Source organism: Bufo bufo, chromosome 2, assembly GCF_905171765.1.
Source record: "Bufo bufo chromosome 2, aBufBuf1.1, whole genome shotgun sequence".
NCBI lineage: Eukaryota > Metazoa > Chordata > Amphibia > Anura > Bufonidae > Bufo > Bufo bufo.
In genome coordinates this window covers 320,529,835-320,553,679 of record NC_053390.1, presented here as the reverse complement: position 1 = coordinate 320,553,679, position 23,845 = coordinate 320,529,835, and the positions used below count along the sequence as shown (strand labels likewise).

At 49.1% G+C, this 23,845-nt stretch overlaps 1 protein-coding gene across 1 annotated transcript in view; it reads left to right on the top strand.

Annotated features, from left to right (window-relative positions):
• The first annotated feature begins 1,726 nt into the window (after nucleotides 1-1,726).
• The window catches only part of LOC120991494 (spindle assembly abnormal protein 6 homolog), a 68,581-nt gene continuing 46,462 nt past the window's right edge, over nucleotides 1,727-23,845 (top strand). The window contains exons 1-3 of the mRNA XM_040420301.1: nucleotides 1,727-1,869; nucleotides 21,130-21,190; nucleotides 23,044-23,123. Of these exons, the coding sequence (XP_040276235.1) occupies nucleotides 1,805-1,869; nucleotides 21,130-21,190; nucleotides 23,044-23,123 (206 nt within the window). The 5' untranslated portion in view covers nucleotides 1,727-1,804. The remainder of the gene's footprint in view (nucleotides 1,870-21,129; nucleotides 21,191-23,043; nucleotides 23,124-23,845) is intronic.

Sequence of the window (23,845 nt, the reverse complement as noted above, 5' to 3'; positions counted from 1 at the left end):
AAAACGTGTATAAAAATGCCCTGTGAAATCCTAAAGGTGCTCTTTGGAATTTGGGCCCCTTTGCCCACCTAGGCTGCAAAAAAGTGTCACACATGTGGTATCACCATACTCAGGAGAAGTTTGGCAATGTGTTTTGTGGTGTCTTTTTACATATACCCATGCTGGGTGAGAGAAATATCTCTCTAAAAGACAACTTTTCCCATTTTTTTATACAAAGTTGACTTTTAGAGAGATATTTATCTCACCCAGCATGGGCAAAGACACCCCAAAACACATTGCCCAACTTCTCCTGAGTACGGCGATACCACGTGTGACACTTTTTTGCAGCCAAGGTGGGCAAAGGGGCCCACATTCCAAAGAGCACCTTTAGGATTTCACAGGGCATTTTTTACACATTTTGATTTCAAACTACTTCTCACGCATTAGGGCCCCTAAAATGCCAGGGCAGTATAACTACCCCACAAGTGACCCCATTTTGGACAGAAGACACCCCAAGGTATTTCGTGATGGGCATAGTGAGTTCATGGAAGTTTTAATTTTTTGTCACAAGTTAGTGGAATATGAGACTTTGTAAGGAAAAAATAAAAATAAATCATTTTCCGCTAACTTGTGACAAAAAATAAAAAGTTCTATGAACTCACTATGCCCATCAGCGAATACCTTGGGGTGTCTACATTCCGAAATGGGGTCATTTGTGGGGTGTTTGTACTGTCTGGCCATTGTAGAACCTCAGGAAACATGACAGGTGCTCAGAAAGTCAGAGCTGCTTCAAAATGCGGAAATTCACATTTTTGTACCATAGTTTGTAAACGCTATAACTTTTACCCAAACCATTTTTTTTTACCCAAACATTTTTTTTTATCAAAGACATGTAGAACAATAAATTTAGAGAAAAATTTATATATGGATATCGTTTTTTTTGCAAAATTTTACAACTGAAAGTGAAAAATTTCATTTTTTTGCAAAAAAATCTTAAATTTCGATTAATAACAAAAAAAGTAAAAATGTCAGCAGCAATGAAATACCACCAAATGAAAGCTCTATTAGTGAGAAGAAAAGGAGGTAAAATTCATTTGGGTGGTAAGTTGCATGACCGAACAATAAACGGTTAAAGTAGTGTAGGTCAGAAGTGTAAAAAGTGGTCTGGTCTTTAAGGGTGTTTAAACTATGGGGGCTGAAGTGGATAAAAAATAGACATGTCCGTGATTAGATTATTTTGGTGGTAATTATCATCATTTTCCAGCTCACAGTAAATTCTGGTAATGAGTTCTAATCAGTATAATGAGTTATAGACGTGTAGTACTCTTTATCATTTATTATGGGTTTCCAATTTGTAAGTAAAAAATGTTGCCTGTCAATGATTTTGGGTTAAGTTTTCCAGAAAAAAGAAAAATTCTGTATGGCAACGCTGGTCCTGTCCCTAAATCACCTGCTTCAGAGGTTACTAGGAGAGGCTGCAGACATGTCCAACTCACTACATGGCCTGAGATGAGGACTAGTAATGGCCTGTCTGCTGCTAGGATTGGGCTTCCTGTGTTCGCACACCTGCCCTCAGGTGATCTGCAGTTGCTCAATTGTGCGCCTCACACCCCGGAGCTGCGGGCGGCGGGAAGGTGGCGCGAATCCCCACGGGAGTGAGGGAAGAAGGGGGGAGGTCAAGAGGGAGGAGGAGCAGAGCGGGCAAGGTGAGGCGCCTCACTGGTAACTCGGGAGCATGGTGCCGGCCAGGCTGACTGCTGCTAACAGGTGCCGCTCCATGTGAGAGGCAGCGGGATATGTACGTGGAGGAGAGAAGGACGTCACCATGATGGAGGAGCTCTTCTGTAAACTTGTGACCATTATCATCAAATGCCGGGACTGTGAGGAGAGGTAAGGCGTGTGCTGCACAGTGCCCCCCTCATACACCTGTAGACTGCACAGTGCCCCCCTCATACACCTGTGTGCTGCACAGTGCCCCCCTCATACACCTGTGTGCTGCACAGTGCCCCCCTCATACACCTGTGTGCTGCACAGTGCCCCCCTCATACACCTGTGTGCTGCACAGGGCCCCCCTCATACACCTGTGTGCTGCACAGGGCCCCCCTCATACACCTGTGTGCTGCACAGGGCCCCCCTCATACACCTGTGTGCTGCACAGTGCCCCCCTCATACACCTGTGTGCTGCACAGGGCCCCCCTCATACACCTGTGTGCTGCACAGGGCCCCCCTCATACACCTGTGTGCTGCACAGGGCCCCCCTCATACACCTGTGTGCTGCACAGGGCCCCCCTCATACACCTGTGTGCTGCACAGGGCCCCCCCCCCCCTCCCTCATACACCTGTGTGCTGCACAGGGCCCCCCTCATACACCTGTGTGCTGTACAGGGCCCCCCTCATACACCTGTGTGCTGCACAGTGCCCCCCTCATACACCTGTGTGCTGCACAAGGCCCCCCCCCCCTCCCTCATACACCTGTAGACTGCACAGGGGCCCCCCTCCCTCATACACCTGTGTGCTGCACAGTGCCCCCCTCATATACCTGTGTGCTGGAGAGGGCCGGCCCCCGTCATACACCTGTGTGCTGCACAGGGCCCCCTCCCTCATACACCTGTAGACTGCACAGGGGCCCCCCTCCCTCATACACCTGTAGACTGCACAGGGGCCCCCCTCCCTCATACACCTGTAGACTGCACAGGGGCCCCCCTCCCTCATACACCTGTAGACTGCACAGGGGCCCCCCTCCCTCATACACCTGTGTGCTGCACAGTGCCCCCCTCATATACCTGTGTGCTGGAGAGGGCCGGCCCCCCTCATACACCTGTGTGCTGCATAGGGCCCCCTCCCTCATACACCTGTAGACTGCACAGGACCCCCTCATACACCTGTGAGCTACAGGGCCCTAGAAATGTGTGTATTAATAGTTCTAAGCAGGCCATGTCTATTAGAATATAATGTCTCTGTATGCTGGAATACATACTGTACATGTGGTACAGGATGAGAGGCGGGTCATTGACCTGTGCAGAGCCTGGTACCTGCCCTGGTGGTGTTCTCTGCGCCACCTGGCTTCTCCAGAGCATCAGTTATATGGCCGGGGCCCTGTGCACGAACAGGCTAGAATACCGCACCCCTTTTACTGTATGAACCCCTTCCTGACCCTGTGACTTTGTTTTATTTTTTTTGTTTTTGCATTTTCATTTTTTACTCCCTGATTTCCCAGAGCTAGGGGCGAGCAAATCGACTTCGGAATGAAACATCCAAAGTCAATTTGCATAATACTTCGTTTGAATACTGTACAGAGCGAGCGCTCCGTGCAGTATTAGAATGTATTGGCTCCAATGAGCTGAAGTTATTACTTATCAAAGTCTCATGACTATTGTTAAAAACCTTTTCCCGAACTTTGGTTCGGTTTCAAGTGGTTCCTTTTTTTTTTTTTTTTTTTTTGGTTACAGGGTTCACCTAACAGGATAAATACTTAAAAATTTTTTTTTAGTATTTTGTTTAATATGGGAAGGTGATTTGAACTTTTCTATGCGTATTTATTAATTTGTATAACGTTTATTTATTTTGTTACACTATTATTAAGTTTCCTTAGGGGACTTGAACATGTGATGGCTTCTCCCATAGATTGCAGTGACTTACCATTGCAGTATATGGGAGATTCGCTATGATCCTATGGAGCCCTAGGAACCTCTCTGTAGCGGGCTCATATCCCTTAGAGGGTCTGATCCACTGTCACAGAAAAATACTGATTTATGAACAAGCATATTAAAATCTATGGGTAGGTGTGCTGTCCGTGGACAGAACAGAAATGTGAACGATGCCTTACATGGAATATGTTCTCCCTGTGTTTGTTCAGCTTTCCTCACACACGGCAAAGACTGGTGCAATGACAATGTGGGGGAGGGGTTGCTGCAGATGACATTGATAGTAGTGGGGTGTCCTTGATGGTGGTGCACAATGAAGCCGGAGGGTTGTAATCACTGGGCACAGCTAGCCATGTTACTAAGGATTTCCAATCAGAATACAGGTTCACAGGGCACAGTGGTAATACCGGTATATGGTCTCTCAAGTGCAGTGGTAGGCTCTGTCCTCTCTTAATGCTACCAAAGCTATTTTCTTTGGGGCCCCCCAGGATATTTTGATTCCCAGCCTTGGGTAGTTGACCATTACTACGGTCCACAGTGAAGTCTTCTACAGCACCCTCAGGGTAAGCTGGGTGTGAGTGCTGACACTCCAGAATATGCAGTTCCTTCCCCTTATGACATATGGGGAATGCATAAGAGCAATTCTGGGATCTGTAGTCCAAGGAGCATGGTTCAGATCATGTGGGACAGGTGCTGTGGCTTTCAAAAATATACAGGGGATCCATTTGAAGGTTAAAACCATGTGGTTGGGGTGTATACAGTGCAGTCTGCAGATCGTATCATTTTTTAAAAATGTTAAGTCATTAGAATATCCATTGGATATTTAAAATTCTGACCGTACAGAGGTATTTGTCCGGCTGCCTCTCAGCATTTTTGCCGTGTTGCGGCCGGCTCTCCACTGCTCCCCATTATAGTGAATGGGGCCGGGTGGACTTTCGGGAACACACTTGTGATGGCTCATTAGAATATCAGAAAAATCTACTTTTTCTGGTCCCTCTGCCCCTTCCACATCATTGTGTGTTACGGAGAGGTTATCTCAACCAAAGACTTAACAATGGCCTCCACCTACAGAAGGAAATTCACGGTCTAAGGCCCCTTTCACATGGGCGAGAATTCTGCGCGGGTGCAATGCATGAGGTGAACGCATTGCACCCGCACTGAATCCGGACCCATTCACTTCAATGGAGCTGTACAGATGAGCAGTGATTTTTCTTTTTGCACGCATTACTTGTGCGTTGTGTGAAAATCGCAGCATGTTCTATATTCTGCGTTTTTCCCCCAACCCAGGCCCCATAGAAATGAATGGGGATGCGTGAAAATCGCAAGCAAGTGTGGATGCAATGGGATTTTCACGCATGGTTTTTACTTTATTATTTTCCCTTATAACATGGTTATAAGGGAAAATAATAACATTCTTTAATTCAGAATGCATAGTAAAAGGGCCATTGTGGGGTTAAAAAAAATATCGAACTCCCCTCATCCACTTAATCGCACAGCTGACATAGTCTTGTTTCTTCTTCTTCTATGTCGGCTGTGCGATTAAGTGGATGAGGGGAATTCGATATTTTTTTTAACCCCACAATGAACCTTTTACTAAGCATTCTGAATTAAAGAATGTTATTATTTTCCATTATAACCATGTTATAAGGGAAAATAATAAAATCTACACAACACCTAACCCAAACCCGAACTTCAGGGAAGAAGTCCGGGTTCGATTCTGGGTACCACAGTCAGTTTTTTTATCACGAGCGTGCAAAACGCATTGCACTCGCACGATAAAAACTGGACATAAGAACCCAATCAAAACGGACTGCAATTGCGTACCTACTCGCACGTTTTTCCCTGATCGCAGATGCAACGCATCCGGACACACTTGTCTGCAAGGGGCATAAGGGTAGTTCACATGTTGGATTTTGATTGTGGCTTTTCATTTTGAATGCTGTAGTCCTGCTCTTGGTTTAGCTCTATTGAATGGAGTTAGGCTGAGTTCACACGGGCGAGTATTCCGCGCGGGTGCAATGCGGGAGGTGAACGCATTGCACCCGCACTGAATCTGGACCCATTCATTTCTATGGGGCTGTACACATGTGCGCTGCGTGAAAATCGAAGCATGCTCTATATTGTGCGTTTTCCATGCAACGCAGGCCCCATAGAAGTGAATAGGGCTGCGTAAAAATCGCAAGCAAGTGCGGATGCGGTGCGATTTTCACGCATGGTTGCTAAGTGATCGGGATGGGGACCCAATCTTTATTATTTTCCCTTATAACATGGTTATAAGGGAAAATAATAGCATTCTTAATACAGAATGCATAGTAAAATGGCGCTCGAGGGGTTAAAAAAATAATAATTATAATTTAACTCACCTTAATCCACTTGATCGCGCAGCCCGGCATCTCCTTCTGTCTTCATCTTAGCTGTGTGCAGGAAAAGGACCTGTGGTGACGTCACGCCGATCATCACATGGTCCATCACCATGGTAAAAGATCATGTGAGATTTGTGAAATCAGTTTGCTGGTACTGTATTACGCAGTGATTTTTCTGCACGAAATCCGTTCAGAAAAAAACACACTTAATTCGCCCCATGTGTATTCGCCCTAAGGACTCATGCACACAAACATTTTTGGTCTGCATCTGATCCGCATTTTTGCTGGTTGGATGTGAACCCCTTCACTTCAATGGAACCGCAAAATATGCAGAAAGCACATCGGTGCTGTCCGCATCCGTAAGTCTGTTCCGTGGCCCTGCAAAAAAAAAAAAAAACTTGTCCTGTTTTGCATGGGTATATGTAAAAAGACACCCCAAAACACATTGCCCAACTTCTTCTGAGTACGGCGATACCCTATGTGACACTTTTTTGCAGCCTAGGTGCGCAAAGGGGCCCAAATTCTAAAGAGCACCTTTTGGATTTCACAGGGCATTTTTTACGCATTTGGATTCCAAATTACTTCTCACGCTTTAGGTCCCCTAAAATGCCAGGGCAGTATAAATACCCCACAAATGACCCCATTTTGGAAAGAAGACACCCCAAGGTATTCCGTGAGGGGCATGGCGAGTTCCTAGAATATTTTTTTTTTGGCACAAGTTAGTGAAAAAATATTTTTTATTATTTTTATTTTTTATTTTTTTCTCTTACAAAGTCTCATATTCCACTAACTTGTGACAAAAAATTAAATTTTACATGAACTCGCCATGCCCCTCACGAAATACCTTGGGATGTCTTCTTTCCAAAATGGGGTCACATGTGGGGTATTTATACTTGCCCAGGCATTTTAGGGGCCCTAAAGCGTCTGGAATCTAAATGTCAATTTTTTTTTACGCATTTGGATTCCGTGAGGGATATGGTGAGTTCATGTTAGAGTTGTTGCGATACCAAATTTTTGATTCGGTTTCGATACCATGAAAAAGTATTGCGATACTCGATACCATTCGATACCACGCGAAAAAAATAAACAAAAAAAGCCACGTGCATTCCTCATTTTTAAAAATGGCGAATCGCGCAGTTTTTATTTTATTTTTTCTGTTCCGGCATTCACCACCTAGATTTTTTTTTTATATTTTAATAGTTTGGACTTTTCTGACGTGGCGATGTAATATGTTTATTTATATATTTTATATGTGAAATTGGGAAAAGGGGGGTGATTTATACTTCATATTTTAGTGTTTTTTTTTTTTTCACTTTTTATTTAATAACTATTTCCCCCCTTAGGGGCTAGAACCTGGGATCTTTCATCCCTTTTCCTATTCACCCTGATAGATCTCTATCAGGGTGAATAGGACTCCACACTGTCCCTGCTGCTCTGTGCTTTGTGCACACAGCATCAGGGATGTTACCATGGCAACCAGTCCTGGCTGCCATGGTAACCGATCGGAGCCCCAGGCTTACACAGCTGGGGCTCCGATCAGAAGCTGCCACTGCACCACCAATGAGGGGGGAGTGGAGAGGTCCCTGTGGCCACTGCCACCAATGATTTTAATACTGGAGGGTTGAGAGGGGCCGGCGCACTGTGCCACCAATGATTTTAATGGGATGGGGGGATTGAGGGGGGGGGGGGGGCACACTGCACCACCAATGATTTTACCCCTTTATTCAGGAGGCGGGTACTAGCAGATCAGCGGCAGTTAACTGCCGCTGATCGCAGCTCCCTGTCAGGGGCAGGGTGCCGGCAATGCGATTCTGCTGCCGGCACCCGCCTCCTGTATGTGTTAAAGACTGACTACTGTATATGAGTCCAGACTTTCACTATTAGGCCACACAGAGCGGCGCCCAGCGATGTCTCAGCACTCACCATTTAGTCCTGGGCGCCGCTCCGTTCGCCCGCAGTGCCCCATTACTGTCTCCTCTCCTGCTCCACATGCTGCTGATTACTATCGGAGCGATGGGAGGAGACATCAGCTTCACTAGTGGGCGTTCCTTCTCCCTGGCTGTAGCGCTGTCCAATCGCAGCGCAGGGAAAAGGAACGCCCACTAGTGAAGCTGATGTCTCCTCCCATCGCTCCGATAGTAATCCTATCATTGGTGGCGCAGTGCGCCCGCCCCTCCTCCACCCCCTCTCTTCTCATTGCCGCCCCTCCTCCACCCCCTCTCTTCTCATTGCCGCCCCTCCTCCGCCCCTCTCTTCTCATTGCCGCCCCTCCTCCGCCCCTCTCTTCTCATTGGTGGCAGCAGCACAGGGGGAGGGAGGACAGCTTCCTTCTCCCCGTGCTGCTGAGAGAGAACATGAGCGCGCCGATAGCAGCGCGCTCATGTTCAGAGATACTAGACTGCGCAGAAGCGCAGCCCAGTATCGAAAAAACGGAAATCCCGGTATCGTATCGATACCGGGACAAAAGTATCGATTGGGTATCGAAATTTCGATACCCGCAACAACCCTAGTTCATGTGAGACTTTATTTTTTGTGGAATATGAGACTTTTGTAGAGCCTATAGAACATGTCCTATTCTTGTCCGCAATTGCGGACAAGAAAAGGCATTTTCTATATATTTCTGGCAAAATGCGGAAAGCACATTGCCGTTGTCCGTGTTTTGCGGATCCGCAAAACACATACGGACGTTTGAATGGAGCCTTACAGGGGGGTGATCAATGACAGGGGGGTGATCAGGGAGTCTAATATGGGGTGATCAGGGGTTAATAAGTGACAGGGGAGGTGTAGTGTAGTGGTGTTTGGTGCTACTTACAGAGCTGCCTGTGTCCTCTGGTGGTCGATCCAAGCAAAAGGGACCACCAGAGGACCAGGTAGCAGGTATATTAGACCCTGTTAACAAATCAGCGTCTAATATACCTTTTTACGGTTAAAAAAAATCTCATCTACAGCCTGCCAGCGAATGATCGCCACTGGCAGGCTGTACATGTACTCGTTTACCTCCCGATCCTGTGAACGCACGCTCCTGTGTGCGCGCGTTCACAGGAAGTCTCGCGAAAGGACGCATCGGCGCGTCCAGGAGGAATAACAGGGCCGCCGCCAGGACGCAATCCTGCGCTCGGCGGTCCTGAGGTGGTTAAAGTAGACATCATTTTTTTCTCTCTTTCGTCTTTAAAGGGTTCGCCGGGAATTATCTAAAATGGCCGCTAACAACCTGTTCTAGAATGTGAGTAGGACAGGTTGCCTCCTCTTGCAGAGCTGCTTAGAGGGGTGAAATGGTGGTGCGTCACTACACAATATTCACTAGCATTTGCATATACTACACATAAGTGAATGCTCCTGTCAGACTGCTCAGCCATGATGGCATATCATAGGCATGATAACATCATTACCATCTGTTGTAGACCAGTGTAGTGAAAGGATGCAATCATTCCTGGAGAACCTTTGTAAGCACTTATCACTATGCACAACTATAAGAAGGAGGACAGCAGATATATGTTGAATGCAAAAGAGATTCGTATCACTGGATATGTTACCAGGATAAATGCTACATAATTTTTACCTTCAGGTTATGTCTACTGCCTCCCTTATGTTTGTGGATCGTCTTTGTGGCCAGGGTGGACTTAACCCATGCCTAGGCATGCACTGGTTAGACAATTTTTTTTTTTCATGGAGCGCTGGTTATCTTTCAATATTTGCATGATCTCAGTGCACAGTCAGTTGCTCTTTTGTTTTTTTTATCTCTTTTTTTTTTTTTTTTCTATGTCAAGTAATTTTAACACCATTACATTTGCACTCTGAAGTTTTAGCTCTCTGTCAATGTTGTGGAGATGACTCCATCAGGGAATGGTCTGCTGGATTTCAACCAGCCCAATCCTGTTTGTTCTCATGGGAAATACACTTCCTGTCCAAAAAAAAAAAAGTCACACACTCTAATATTTCTTTGGACCGCCTTTAGCTTTGATTATGGCACGCATTCGCTGTGGCATTGTTTCGATAAGCTTCTGCAGTGTCACAAGATTTATTTCCATCCAGTGTTGCATACATTTTTCACCAAGATCTTGCATTGATGATGGTAGAGTTTGACTGTGGCGCAAAGCCTTCTCCAGCACATCCCAAAGATTCTCAATGGGGTTAAGGTCTGGACTCTGGTGGCCAATCCATGTGTGAAAATGATGTCTCATGCTCCCTGAACCCCTCTTTCACAATTTGAGCCTGATGAATCCTGGCATTGTCATCTTGGAATATGCCCGTGCCATCAGGGAAGAAAAAATCCATTGATGGAATAACCTGGTCATTCAGTATGTTCAGGTAGTCAGCTGACCTCATTCTTGGAGCACATACTGTTGCTGAACCTAGACCTGACCAACTGCAGCAACCCCAGATCATAGCACTGCCCACACAGGCTTGTACGGTAGGCCCTAGGCATGATGGGTGCATCACTTCATCTGCCTCTCTTCTTACCCTGATGCGCCCATCACTCTGGAACAGGGTAAATCTGGGCTCATCAGACCACATGACCTTCTTCCATTGCTCCAGAGTCCAATCTTTATGCTCCCTAGCAAATTGAAGCCTTTTTTTCTGGTTTGCCTCACTGAGTTCTACTGTTGTTTTTCTTCGATTTGATTTCACCAAACGTTTAAGTGATCGCCGATCACGATCATTCAGGATTTTTTTCCCGACACATTTCTTCCTCGAATACGATGTGTCCCCACTATCCTTCCAGTTTTTAATTATGCGTTGGACAGTTCTTAACCCATTTTTAGTAGTTTCTGCAATCTCCTTAGATGTTTTCTCTGCTTGAGGCATGCCAATGATTTGACCCTTCTCAACCAGACTAACATCTTTTCCACGACCACGAGATGTGTCTTTCGACATGGTTGTTTAAGAAATGAGAAGAAACTCATTGCACCAGTTGGGGTTAAATAACCTATTGCCAGTTGAAAGATAATCGCCCATGCAGTAATTCTCCAATAGGAGGCTCATACCTGTTTGCTTAGTTAAATCCAGGTGGCACAGGTTTTTTTTTGGACAGACAGTGTAAGTGGCTGAGGTGCGTGTGGGAGATCGGGAGGGATAGCTGACATGGCTGAAGTGTGTGACCAGCTTGATCTTGTAAAATATTGAACTTTAATTGAAACCATTTTAAAATGTATTTTACCTGAAATGTTGGGGTGTAGCATGATTTTATTCATTCTATTTGATTTACCGCTTTGTTCACATGTCTCAATCAAATCTCAGTTTGAATACAATATGTGAGCACATCCTTGGGATACAGGAGGTATAGTGTTAAATGGACCCCTAAAATGCCTCTGCTTGGCATAAAAAACACACATTTAAAAACATTGTATATGGCTAAATGGGAAAAAATAATAATAATAACTTGGCCTCCATTGCTGTAATGGGGGCCTATGGATCAGTTTAACGTAGTTGCATTCAGATGCAGCTGCAGCACGAAAGATCCTTTTGTTTTATGTAACTAATTTACTTTCTGTGCATAAATCCTCTTAATGAGTAGCAGAAAAAATAAATGTTGAATAAAAAATAAAATGCCCTGGATTTTTTTGTATCTCAGGATGTCGGTTTGGTATCATATTTTGACTGTGCATTCCACCCTTTTACAATGTATAGTGTTAATCTCTGTCAGAATTACAGGTTCTGCACCTGATTTTTGCAGGTTTGCTGCAAAATCCTCAGCAAATATTTTCCAATGTGAACAGCCATGACACTTACTATGGAGTTAGGCCTCTTTTTGCAGCCTTCTTGGAAGGTTTTCCACAAGACTTTGTGTGTGTTTGGGAATTTATGCTCATTCATCCAAAAGATTTTTTTAGGGTCGTCTCATTTTGGATGAGAAGGTTTAGCATTCTATGAGCAATCCAGTTCATCCCTAAAAGGGTTCGGTGACTCTGTCAAACCATATCTTAATGGATGCCGGAATAGGGAAAGAACTGCCCAAACTGTTGCTAAAAGTAGGAAGCTTGCAGCAATCTTAAAGGGAATCGGACAGCTCCAGGGGCAGTTTGGATCTCTCCAGTAGGTAAGATAGCAGAGGATGGGCCATTTTTACCTGCCTTGGCTGACCTATACATGGTCCAACCCAGCCCCAACACTACCACTAATTGCCAGGCCTCAGCTCTAGTTACCGCCTGCATCTGTACTTGCTGTTGTTGCAGATGGCAAGTATAGGTGCAGCCTGGCAATTAGTGGTAATCTGCATCTAGTACCCATGGCCAGGGTTTACCAGGTATCAGCATCCTTAAAGGGGTTGACCACTCTGTTAGCACTTATTAAAACTAAGAAAGTAGGGAGATATTACACTCACTAATATATCTACTTAAGCAGATCTGTCTGGTTTTCCTGCTATTGGTCACCATGCCCCCTCCTGTCCTGGCCCTCACCACGCCCCCTCCTGTCCTGGCCCTCACCACGCCCCCTCCTGTCCTGGCCCTCACCACGCCCCCCTCCTGTCCTGGCCCTCACCACGCCCCCCTCCTGTCCTGGCCCTCACCACGCCCCCCTCCTGTCCTGGCCCTCACCACGCCCCCCTCCTGTCCTGGCCCTCACCACGCCCCCCTCCTGTCCTGGCCCTCACCACGCCCCCCTCCTGTCCTGGCCCTCACCACGCCCCCCTCCTGTCCTGGCCCTCACCACGCCCCCCTCCTGTCCTGGCCCTCACCACGCCCCCCTCCTGTCCTGGCCCTCACCACGCCCCCCTCCTGTCCTGGCCCTCACCACGCCCCCCTCCTGTCCTGGCCCTCACCACGCCCCCCTCCTGTCCTGGCCCTCACCACGCCCCCCTCCTGTCCTGGCCCTCACCACGCCCCCCTCCTGTCCTGGCCCTCACCACGCCCCCCTCCTGTCCTGGCCCTCACCACGCCCCCCTCCTGTCCTGGCCCTCACCACGCCCCCCTCCTGTCCTGGCCCTCACCACGCCCCCCTCCTGTCCTGGCCCTCACCACGCCCCCCTCCTGTCCTGGCCCTCACCACGCCCCCCTCCTGTCCTGGCCCTCACCACGCCCCCCTCCTGTCCTGGCCCTCACCACGCCCCCCTCCTGTCCTGGCCCTCACCACGCCCCCCTCCTGTCCTGGCCCTCACCACGCCCCCCTCCTGTCCTGGCCCTCACCACGCCCCCCTCCTGTCCTGGCCCTCACCACGCCCCCCTCCTGTCCTGGCCCTCACCACGCCCCCCTCCTGTCCTGGCCCTCACCACGCCCCCCTCCTGTCCTGGCCCTCACCACGCCCCCCTCCTGTCCTGGCCCTCACCACGCCCCCCTCCTGTCCTGGCCCTCACCACGCCCCCCTCCTGTCCTGGCCCTCACCACGCCCCCCTCCTGTCCTGGCCCTCACCACGCCCCCCTCCTGTCCTGGCCCTCACCACGCCCCCCTCCTGTCCTGGCCCTCACCACGCCCCCCTCCTGTCCTGGCCCTCACCACGCCCCCCTCCTGTCCTGGCCCTCACCACGCCCCCCTCCTGTCCTGGCCCTCACCACGCCCCCCTCCTGTCCTGGCCCTCACCACGCCCCCCTCCTGTCCTGGCCCTCACCACGCCCCCCTCCTGTCCTGGCCCTCACCACGCCCCCCTCCTGTCCTGGCCCTCACCACGCCCCCCTCCTGTCCTGGCCCTCACCACGCCCCCCTCCTGTCCTGGCCCTCACCACGCCCCCCTCCTGTCCTGGCCCTCACCACGCCCCCCTCCTGTCCTGGCCCTCACCACGCCCCCCTCCTGTCCTGGCCCTCACCACGCCCCCCTCCTGTCCTGGCCCTCACCACGCCCCCCTCCTGTCCTGGCCCTCACCACGCCCCCCTCCTGTCCTGGCCCTCACCACGCCCCCCCTCCTGTCCTGGCCCTCACCACGCCCCCCTCCTGTCCTGGCCCTCACCACGCCCCCCTCCTGTCCTGGCCCTCACCACGCCCCCCTCCTGTCCTGGCCCTCACCACGCCCCCCTCCTGTCCTGGCCCTCACCACGCCCCCCTCCTGTCCTGGCCCTCACCACGCCCCCCTCCTGTCCTGGCCCTCACCACGCCCCCCTCCTGTCCTGGCCCTCACCACGCCCCCCTCCTGTCCTGGCCCTCACCACGCCCCCCTCCTGTCCTGGCCCTCACCACGCCCCCCTCCTGTCCTGGCCCTCACCACGCCCCCCTCCTGTCCTGGCCCTCACCACGCCCCCCTCCTGTCCTGGCCCTCACCACGCCCCCCTCCTGTCCTGGCCCTCACCACGCCCCCCTCCTGTCCTGGCCCTCACCACGCCCCCCTCCTGTCCTGGCCCTCACCACGCCCCCCTCCTGTCCTGGCCCTCACCACGCCCCCCTCCTGTCCTGGCCCTCACCACGCCCCCCTCCTGTCCTGGCCCTCACCACGCCCCCCTCCTGTCCTGGCCCTCACCACGCCCCCCTCCTGTCCTGGCCCTCACCACGCCCCCCTCCTGTCCTGGCCCTCACCACGCCCCCCTCCTGTCCTGGCCCTCACCACGCCCCCCTCCTGTCCTGGCCCTCACCACGCCCCCCTCCTGTCCTGGCCCTCACCACGCCCCCCTCCTGTCCTGGCCCTCACCACGCCCCCCTCCTGTCCTGGCCCTCACCACGCCCCCCTCCTGTCCTGGCCCTCACCACGCCCCCCTCCTGTCCTGGCCCTCACCACGCCCCCCCCCTGTCCTGGCCCTCACCACGCCCCCCTCCTGTCCTGGCCCTCACCACGCCCCCCTCCTGTCCTGGCCCTCACCACGCCCCCCTCCTGTCCTGGCCCTCACCACGCCCCCCTCCTGTCCTGGCCCTCACCACGCCCCCCTCCTGTCCTGGCCCTCACCACGCCCCCCTCCTGTCCTGGCCCTCACCACGCCCCCCTCCTGTCCTGGCCCTCACCACGCCCCCCTCCTGTCCTGGCCCTCACCACGCCCCCCTCCTGTCCTGGCCCTCACCACGCCCCCCTCCTGTCCTGGCCCTCACCACGCCCCCCTCCTGTCCTGGCCCTCACCACGCCCCCCTCCTGTCCTGGCCCTCACCACGCCCCCCTCCTGTCCTGGCCCTCACCACGCCCCCCTCCTGTCCTGGCCCTCACCACGCCCCCCTCCTGTCCTGGCCCTCACCACGCCCCCCTCCTGTCCTGGCCCTCACCACGCCCCCCTCCTGTCCTGGCCCTCACCACGCCCCCCTCCTGTCCTGGCCCTCACCACGCCCCCCTCCTGTCCTGGCCCTCACCACGCCCCCCTCCTGTCCTGGCCCTCACCACGCCCCCCTCCTGTCCTGGCCCTCACCACGCCCCCCTCCTGTCCTGGCCCTCACCACGCCCCCCTCCTGTCCTGGCCCTCACCACGCCCCCCTCCTGTCCTGGCCCTCACCACGCCCCCCTCCTGTCCTGGCCCTCACCACGCCCCCCTCCTGTCCTGGCCCTCACCACGCCCCCCTCCTGTCCTGGCCCTCACCACCCCCCCCTCCTGTCCTGGCCCTCACCACGCCCCCCTCCTGTCCTGGCCCTCACCACGCCCCCCTCCTGTCCTGGCCCTCACCACGCCCCCCTCCTGTCCTGGCCCTCACCACGCCCCCCTCCTGTCCTGGCCCTCACCACGCCCCCCTCCTGTCCTGGCCCTCACCACGCCCCCCTCCTGTCCTGGCCCTCACCACGCCCCCCTCCTGTCCTGGCCCTCACCACGCCCCCCTCCTGTCCTGGCCCTCACCACGCCCCCCTCCTGTCCTGGCCCTCACCACGCCCCCCTCCTGTCCTGGCCCTCACCACGCCCCCCTCCTGTCCTGGCCCTCACCACCCCCCCCTCCTGTCCTGGCCCTCACCACGCCCCCCTCCTGTCCTGGCCCTCACCACGCCCCCCTCCTGTCCTGGCCCTCACCACGCCCCCCTCCTGTCCTGGCCCTCACCACGCCCCCCTCCTGTCCTGGCCCTCACCACGCCCCCCTCCTGTCCTGGCCCTCACCACGCCCCCCTCCTGTCCTGGCCCTCACCACGCCCCCCTCCTGTCCTGGCCCTCACCACGCCCCCCTCCTGTCCTGGCCCTCACCACGCCCCCCTCCTGTCTCCACCATCCCTGCACTGCCATGGAGCAACCTTGTCCATGCCTGAAGGAGTGTGCTGCTGTCTGGGTCCTAAAGCACCCTGCTTGTATCAGAGGTGCTTTATTTCTGTGACTGGCACTCCTGGCTGTGCAGGGCTGGCAGAGGCTTAGCAGGGGCACTTGTTAAAAGCTGAAATAAAGAAAATTTTGCAGGAGGAAGGGAGACTGAGAAGCTGTGAGGGCTGATCTGACTGCGGGCTCGGTGCCCTCTGTTTCCCCTGTACTGAGAGGATCCTGCCAACATGTGAGGATGCAGCAGAGCCAGGGAAGCACTGTGGACCATAAACTGTGAGCAATCCCAGTGTCTGTCGTGTTTATGGCCCGTCTGCTCTGTATTCTTATCACAGAAGTGATATTGCAGCCAGACAAACAGTTCATGTGCTTTAACCCCTGGTGAGCTGTCAGTATGGCTGAGGTCAGTGATAGCAGCAGTCACTGGTCTCACCATCTATAATTGTGTGCCCTCTCCTTCCTGCACTCTGTATATGGTGATATGTGACCCCTACCACTGCATATAGAGATCTGTGACCCCCTGTATACAGTGATTTGTGCTAACACTAGCCCACGAGTGCCGCCGGAAGTCCACTCCGGCCTCATTCACTTTAATAGGATCATGTCAGGGATGCGGCCGCAGCACGGCAAACAGGCCGAGAGGCGGCTGGACAAAAAACGCAGCGTGCTGGGCATCAGTGATTGTGAATGGGTCCGGAGCGGACTTCCGACGGTACTTGTGGGCTAGCGTTAGCGTAGATCCGGCAGGGGAACAGCCTGCTGGACCCTGCTAATGCTAGTGTAAAAGTAGCCTTGGGCCCCTTTCACACGGGCGTAGCGGGTGCGTTGCGGGAACACCCGAAATTTTTCCGCGCGAGTGCAAAACATTGTAATGCGTTTTGCACTCGCGTGAGAAAAATCGCACGTTTGGTACCCAAACCCGAACTTCTTCACAGAAGTTCGGGCTTGGGATCGGTGTTCTGTAGATTGTATTATTTTCCCTTATAACATGGTTATAAGGGAAAATAATAGCATTCTGAATACAGAATGCATAGTAAAACATCGCTGGAGGGGTTAAAAAAAACAAACAAAAAAAAAAAACACAATCATTTAACTCACCTTAATCCACTTGATCGCGATGCCGGCATCTCCTTCTGTCCCCTTTACTGAATTAGACCTGTGGTGATTATTAATTATAGGTCAAGGACCTTTGATGACGTCACTCCGGTCATCACATGGTACGTCACATGATCTTTTACCATGGTAAAAGATCATGTGACGTACCATGTGATGACCGGAGTGACGTCATCAAAGGTCCTTGACCTATAATTAATGCTCACCACAGGTCTAATTCAGTAAAGGGGACAGAAGGAGATGCCGGCATCGCGATCAAGTGGATTAAGGTGAGTTAAATGATTGTGTTTTTTTTTTTTGTTTGTTTTTTTTAACCCCTCCAGCGATGTTTTACTATGCATTCTGTATTCAGAATGCTATTATTTTCCCTTATAACCATGTTATTAGGGAAAATAATAATGATCGGGTCTCCATCCCGATCGTCTCCTAGCAACTTGCTTGTGGATGCTTGCGATTTTCACGCAACCCCATTCATTTATATGGGGCTTGCGTTACGTGAAAAAACGCACAAAGAGGAGCATGCTGCGATTTTCACGCAACGCACAAGTGATGCGTGAAAATCACCGCTCATGTGAACAGCCGCATAGAAATGAATGGGTCAGGATTCTGTGCGGATGCAATGCATTCACCTCCCGCAACGCATCCGCGCGGAAAACTCGCTCGTGTGAAAGGGGCCTTAGTTGTGTGATGATAGACAGCATGCTCCTCTCTATGTGAGCAGATCGATTTGTACAAATGTATTCATCAGAGCTCTTGTGCAACAAAAATCTGTCCCCCAGCTCAACAGCCCCCTCCTATGGCAGTCCATGCAGCTAAACAGAAATCTATGACGGCTTAGAGCTGCCTTGGATTTCTGCCTTTATTGGAGTCAGAAAACTGGTGAAAATTAACATAAATTTGTTGGTGCGACTGGTTACGCCCCCCTCCCTGCCATTGTCACGCCCTTTTTTTTAATTTTTATTTTTAACCCCTTAGGGACCCATGACGTACCGGTACGTCATGTGTTGTTCCAATCACCGCCGCCCAGCGGTGATCGGAACAACGTGCCTGCTCAAATCATTGGGCAGGCACCTCGGCTAATTGCGTGTCAGCGATCGCCGCGAACCGCAGGTCAATTCAGACCTGCGTTTTGCGGCTTTTACCTGGTGCGGCGGTGGTGCCATCGGGTCCCCATGGGGCTGTGGGGGGGACCCGATGGCATGGAAGGCAGCATGATGCCTTCCTGAGGCATCTGCGCTGCCTTCCGGTGACGAGCCTGTGAGATCCAGCCCCCTGGATCTCACAGGCCGGAAGCTGTATGAGTAATACACACAGTATTACTCATACAGCCAATGCATTCCAATACAGAAGTATTGGAATGCATTGTAAAGGGGATTAGACCCCCAAAGTTCAAGTCCCAAAGTGGGACAAAAAATAAAGTGAAAAAAAAAAGTTTCAAAAATAAAGTTTTCCCCCCCAAAAAATTAAGTTTCACGTAAAAATAAACATCATTTTCCCCAAATAAAGTTAAAAAAAATAGGTGAAAAAAAAAGTATAAATATTAGGCATCGCCACGTTCGTAACGATCGGCTCTATAAAAATATCACATGACCTAACCCCTCAGATGAACACCATAAAAAATAAAAACTGTGCTAAATAATCCATTTTTCGTCATCTTACATCTCAAAAAGTCACACGCACCTCAAAATAGTGCCAATAAAACCATCATCTCATCCCGCAAAAATCATACCCTACCCAAGGTAATCGCCCAAAAACTGAAAAAATTATGGCTCTCAGACTATGGAAACACTAAAACATGATTTTTATTTATTTTTTCTTCAAAAATGAAATCATTGTGTAAAACTTACATAAATAAAATAAAAAAAAAGGATACATATTAGGTATCGCCGCATCCGTGACAACCTGCTCTATATAAATATCACATGATCTAACCTGAATGTTGTAAATAACAAAAAATAAAAACTGTGCCAAAACAGCTATTTCTTGTTATCTTGCCTCACAAAAAGTGTAATATAGAGCAACTTAAAATCATATGTACCCTAAACTAGTACCAACAATACTGCCACCCTATCCCGTAGTTTCTAAAATCGGGCCACTTTTTGGAGTTTCTACTCTAGGGGTGCATCAGGGGGCTTCAAATGGGACATGGTGTCAAAAACCAGTCCAGCAAAATCTGCCCTCCAAAAACCGTATGGCATTCCTTTCCTTCTGCGCCCTGCCGTGTGCCCATACAGCTGTTTACGACCACATATGGGGTGTTTCTGTAAACTACAGAATCAGGGCCATAAATATTGAGTTTGGTTTGGCTGTTAACCCTTGCTTTGTAACTGGAAAAAAATTATTAAAATGGAAAATCTGCCCAAAAAGTGAAATTTTTAAATTGTATCTCTATTTTCCATTAATTCTTGTGGAACACCTAAAGGGTTAACAAAGTTTGTCAAATCAGTTTTGAATACCTTGAGGGGTGTAGTTTATAGAATGGGGTCATTTTTGGGTGGTTTCTATTATGTAAGCCTCGCAAAGTGACTTCAGACCTGAACTGGTCCCTAAAAATTGAGTTTTTGAAAATTTCTAAAAAAATTTCAAGATTTGCTTCTAAACTTCTAAGCCTTGTAACATCCCCAAAAAAAATTAATTACATTCCCCATATGTCTACTTCATGTTTGGATCATTTTGGGAATAAGTAATAACTATTTTTTGAGGTATTACTATGTATTATAGAAGTAGAGAAATTGAAAATTGGAAATTTGCTATTTTTTACAAATTTTTGGTAAATTAAATTAAAAATGAATTTTTTTTACTTCAGTTTACCAGTGTCATAAAGTACAATATGTGACGAAAAAACAATCTCAGAATGGCCTGGATAAGTCAAAGCGTTTTAAAGTTTTCAGCACTTAAAGTGACACTGGTCAGATTTGCAAAAAATGGGCAAGTCCAGAAGGTGAAATAGGGCCGAGTCCTTAAGGGGTTAAAGGCACAGTTAAAAAGTCACAAACTCATAGTTTGCAACTTTTTAACGCCACTTTTCACAAACAAGGGAAATGAGAAATCTCCCCCTTTATTCATTCTGTTCATGGCTTAAGTAAAATGGTGCATCTAGAAATGACTGGGCCCTCCCTCCCCCAGTAACATATGTATGATACATTAGCATCATATTCCTGTGTGCTGCTGGGACTGGGCTGTACTTCCTATTGCTATGTCTGTACAGCAGTTATTCACTGATGACTGAGTTATTGATATTATCTGAGGGGTTCTTGTCTCTATGGAAACACAGGTGGGCGGGGATGTCATGTGACCGCTCCTCTGAACATGCTTGCTGCAAACCATGCTGGGATTTTTACTTTCGCTTTGCCGCTGCTCCTCCCACACAGCTGGTCTGAGGAGCTCATAAGGGGAACATGTCATGGTGAACAGGTTAGAAAAATGATATATAGCCAGTACATTTCACATGATATAAATACTTCATGGTTTTGGCTATTGTCTAGGAGGGCACTTTAAATTTTTGATACTAAGGCTCCATTCACACGTCCGTGATGTGTTGCGGACCCACAAATTGTGGATCCGCAACACACCCGCCCGGCACCTCTATAGAAATGCCTATTCTTGTCCGCAAGCTGCGGACAAGAATAGGACATGTTCTATCTTTTGCGGATCTGCGGACCCGAAGATCGGGGCCGCGCTCCGCAAATGCAGATGCGGACAGCACACTGTGTGCTGTTCGTATCCATTCCGTCCCCATAGAAAATGAATGGGTCCGCACCCGTTCCGCAAAATTGCGGAACGGATGCGGACCCATTTGCGGACGTGTGAATGGAGCCTTAGGGTGGTCAACCCAGTAAAGTTTCAGGAGTGGTGTTCATATACTTTTATTTTGTCTATGCTGTGTGTGAATGTACTGTATGTAGATATCGAGACAGATATGCATATCATTTTATCTACATTTATCTTCTAACAGGCGATCCACTGTCAGACTGACTGTAGAAACACACTGTTTTTCAAAACCTGCATATAAGAAGGTATGTCAGTATTGTTTGGTTTCAAGAATTTAAAGGGATTCTGTCACCTGCTTTTACCATTTTAAGCTGGCACCATCGCTATGTTGACTAAAGTACCTTATTTCCAGCAGTCTTCTTTTTACTTATTTTCGTTTTGTAGTTTTGATATAAAAGCGATTTTTATGTTATGCTAATTAGGGTCCAAGGTGCCCAGAGGGGCGTTTTTTTCACTCTCCGGAGCCCAGTGAAGCCCCCCTGCAGTGCCCAAGAACGCCTCCTGATCATCAAATAACCTCCCACAGCCCCGGCATACGGTTCCGCCCCCTCCCCACATCATAGTCTACCTTATAGAAATGCCCCGTCCTTCTTCCCGTCTGCGGCCAGAAAACTCGTCAGGCGCAGTACTGCCAGCGGCCTGCGCGACCATCAACCTCCTGAGGGCAACAGCCTCAAAAGTCTCACTGGGCATGCGCCGAGCCCAGTGATGTGACCTGAGCGCTGTTGCCCTCAGGACGTTGATGATCGCGCAGGCCGCTGGCAGAACTGCGCCTGCGCGAGTTTTCTGGCCGCAGACGGGAAGAAGGACGGGGCATTTCTATAAGGTAGACTATGATGTGGGGAGGGGGCGGAACCGTATGCCGGGGCTGTGGGAGGTTATTTGATGATCAGGAGGCGTTCTTGGGCACTGCAGGAGGGCGTCACTGGGCTCCGGAGAGTGAAAAAAACGCCCCTCTGGGCACCTTGGACCCTAATTAGCATAACATAAAAATCGCTTTTATATCAAAACTACCAAACGAAAATAAGTAAAAAGAAGACTGCTGGAAATAAGGTACTTTAGTCAACATAGCGATGGTGCCAGCTTAAAATGGTAAAAGCAGGTGACAGAATCCCTTTAAAGGGGTTGTGTCACTTCAGCAAGTGGCATTTATCATGTAGTGAAAGTTAATACAAAGCACTTCCTAATGTATTGTTATTATCCATATTGTCTCCTTTGCTGGCTGGATTCATTTTACCATCACTTTATACACTGCTTGTTTCCATGGTTACGACCACCCTGCGATCCATCAGCGGTGGTCGTGCTTGCACGCTCTCGGCCGACCTCTCTGGTGGTAAGCAGTGTGCAAGCACGACCACAGCTGATAGATTTCAGGGTGGTCGTAACCATGGAAACAAGCAGTGTATAAAGTCATGGAAAAATTAATCCGCCCAGCAAAGGAGACAATATGGATAATAACAATACATCAGTAAGTGGCTTGTATAACTTTCTCTACATGATAAATGCCACTCGCTGAAGTGAGGCAAGCCCTTTAAGTTTGTTTACCTAGCAGATTGCATGTAGGCAAGGATCGAATCCTGAGTTTCTTGTGTTAAAGGGGTTCTCCTGAACTTATACATTTGATGGCCTTTCCTCCCATTTTTTTTATTTTTTTATTATGCAGACACTTCAGCTTTTCTGTACAAACGGCTGTGTGTTCAGTTCTCTATGTTGTGCTGATTGTCAGCGCCCTGAAGGCCTGGAGAGCCCATTTAAATGTTAGTATGACCTGAGCACACAAACAGGGGCAAATAATGGTTCACATTCCTGTTTGTAGATGTTTGAAAGAACTGCTTTTCCTAATTCTTACAATTGGCAACTGATGCATAATTATTTGCCCTATGTCAGAGTAACTAAGGCATTTTTTGTGAATGTGCCTGTCTGTATGCCAGTCATAAGTTTTCCAATGTAGGGAACTCATGCTCCTATAGAGAAGAGTTTGTGCTAGTCGATATTTTATTGAAAATAATAAGAAATCTCAGTTAATTAACTGTAAAGAAAATAATAAAGCTGTATTTGATCATCTGTTAATGTGTGTTTTTTGCATATTTTTGGCTAGGACCTTATTGTTCGTCTTTCGGATGACGCGGATCCATTTTTCCTGTACAATCTCACTCTAGGGGAAGAAGATTTTATAAGGTAAACTTAACCACTTCATTACCGCAGTGTTTACCAGGCCAGTTTTTCCGTATAACATTGGGCCTATATAACTGCAAATAACTGATTCATTTTGAGCCAGCCTACATGTATTTGATATTTTTCTCTGGACACCTTCGACCTTTCTTTTTTGCCATTAGATAATGGATATAATAAAAAAAAATTATATTTAAGGAAAAGCTCTTAAATTATGAAAAAAAAAATATTACAAAAGGTTTCAAGACAAAACATTTCTAAAACCATTCCCATACGCTTGTACCCTGAAAATGGACGCTATTTATGTAATGTATCTACTGTCTGGGCCCACCGCTAGACTTCAAAAGACTGGAGCCCATTTTGGATTTGATGGCCTATTTTTCTATTGCTGGTTCTATAGAACCATACTGCCAGAAAAATCTTGTACAGTGCCAAAATGTTACAAGCCCCTTCAAAGGGACTTTTTTAATGTTATTCATCTTGGGGAAATTTGGACATTTTAAGGTTGTGTTATTTTAATTTTTTATTTATTTTCTTTTTCTAAAGTGAATTAACCCCTTTCTGCCACAGTCAAGGCAGGAAAAGGTTAATTCCCAGCCTGCAGGCTTACATTTCATTTTAAAGCCAGCTGGTGGTGCTCTTAATAAGAAAAAGCGCTCCCTGCCGTCACGGGCCGCTGGCATATAGCAATGTAACGTTTTTATACGTCGGGTTACAGATAAGAGCCA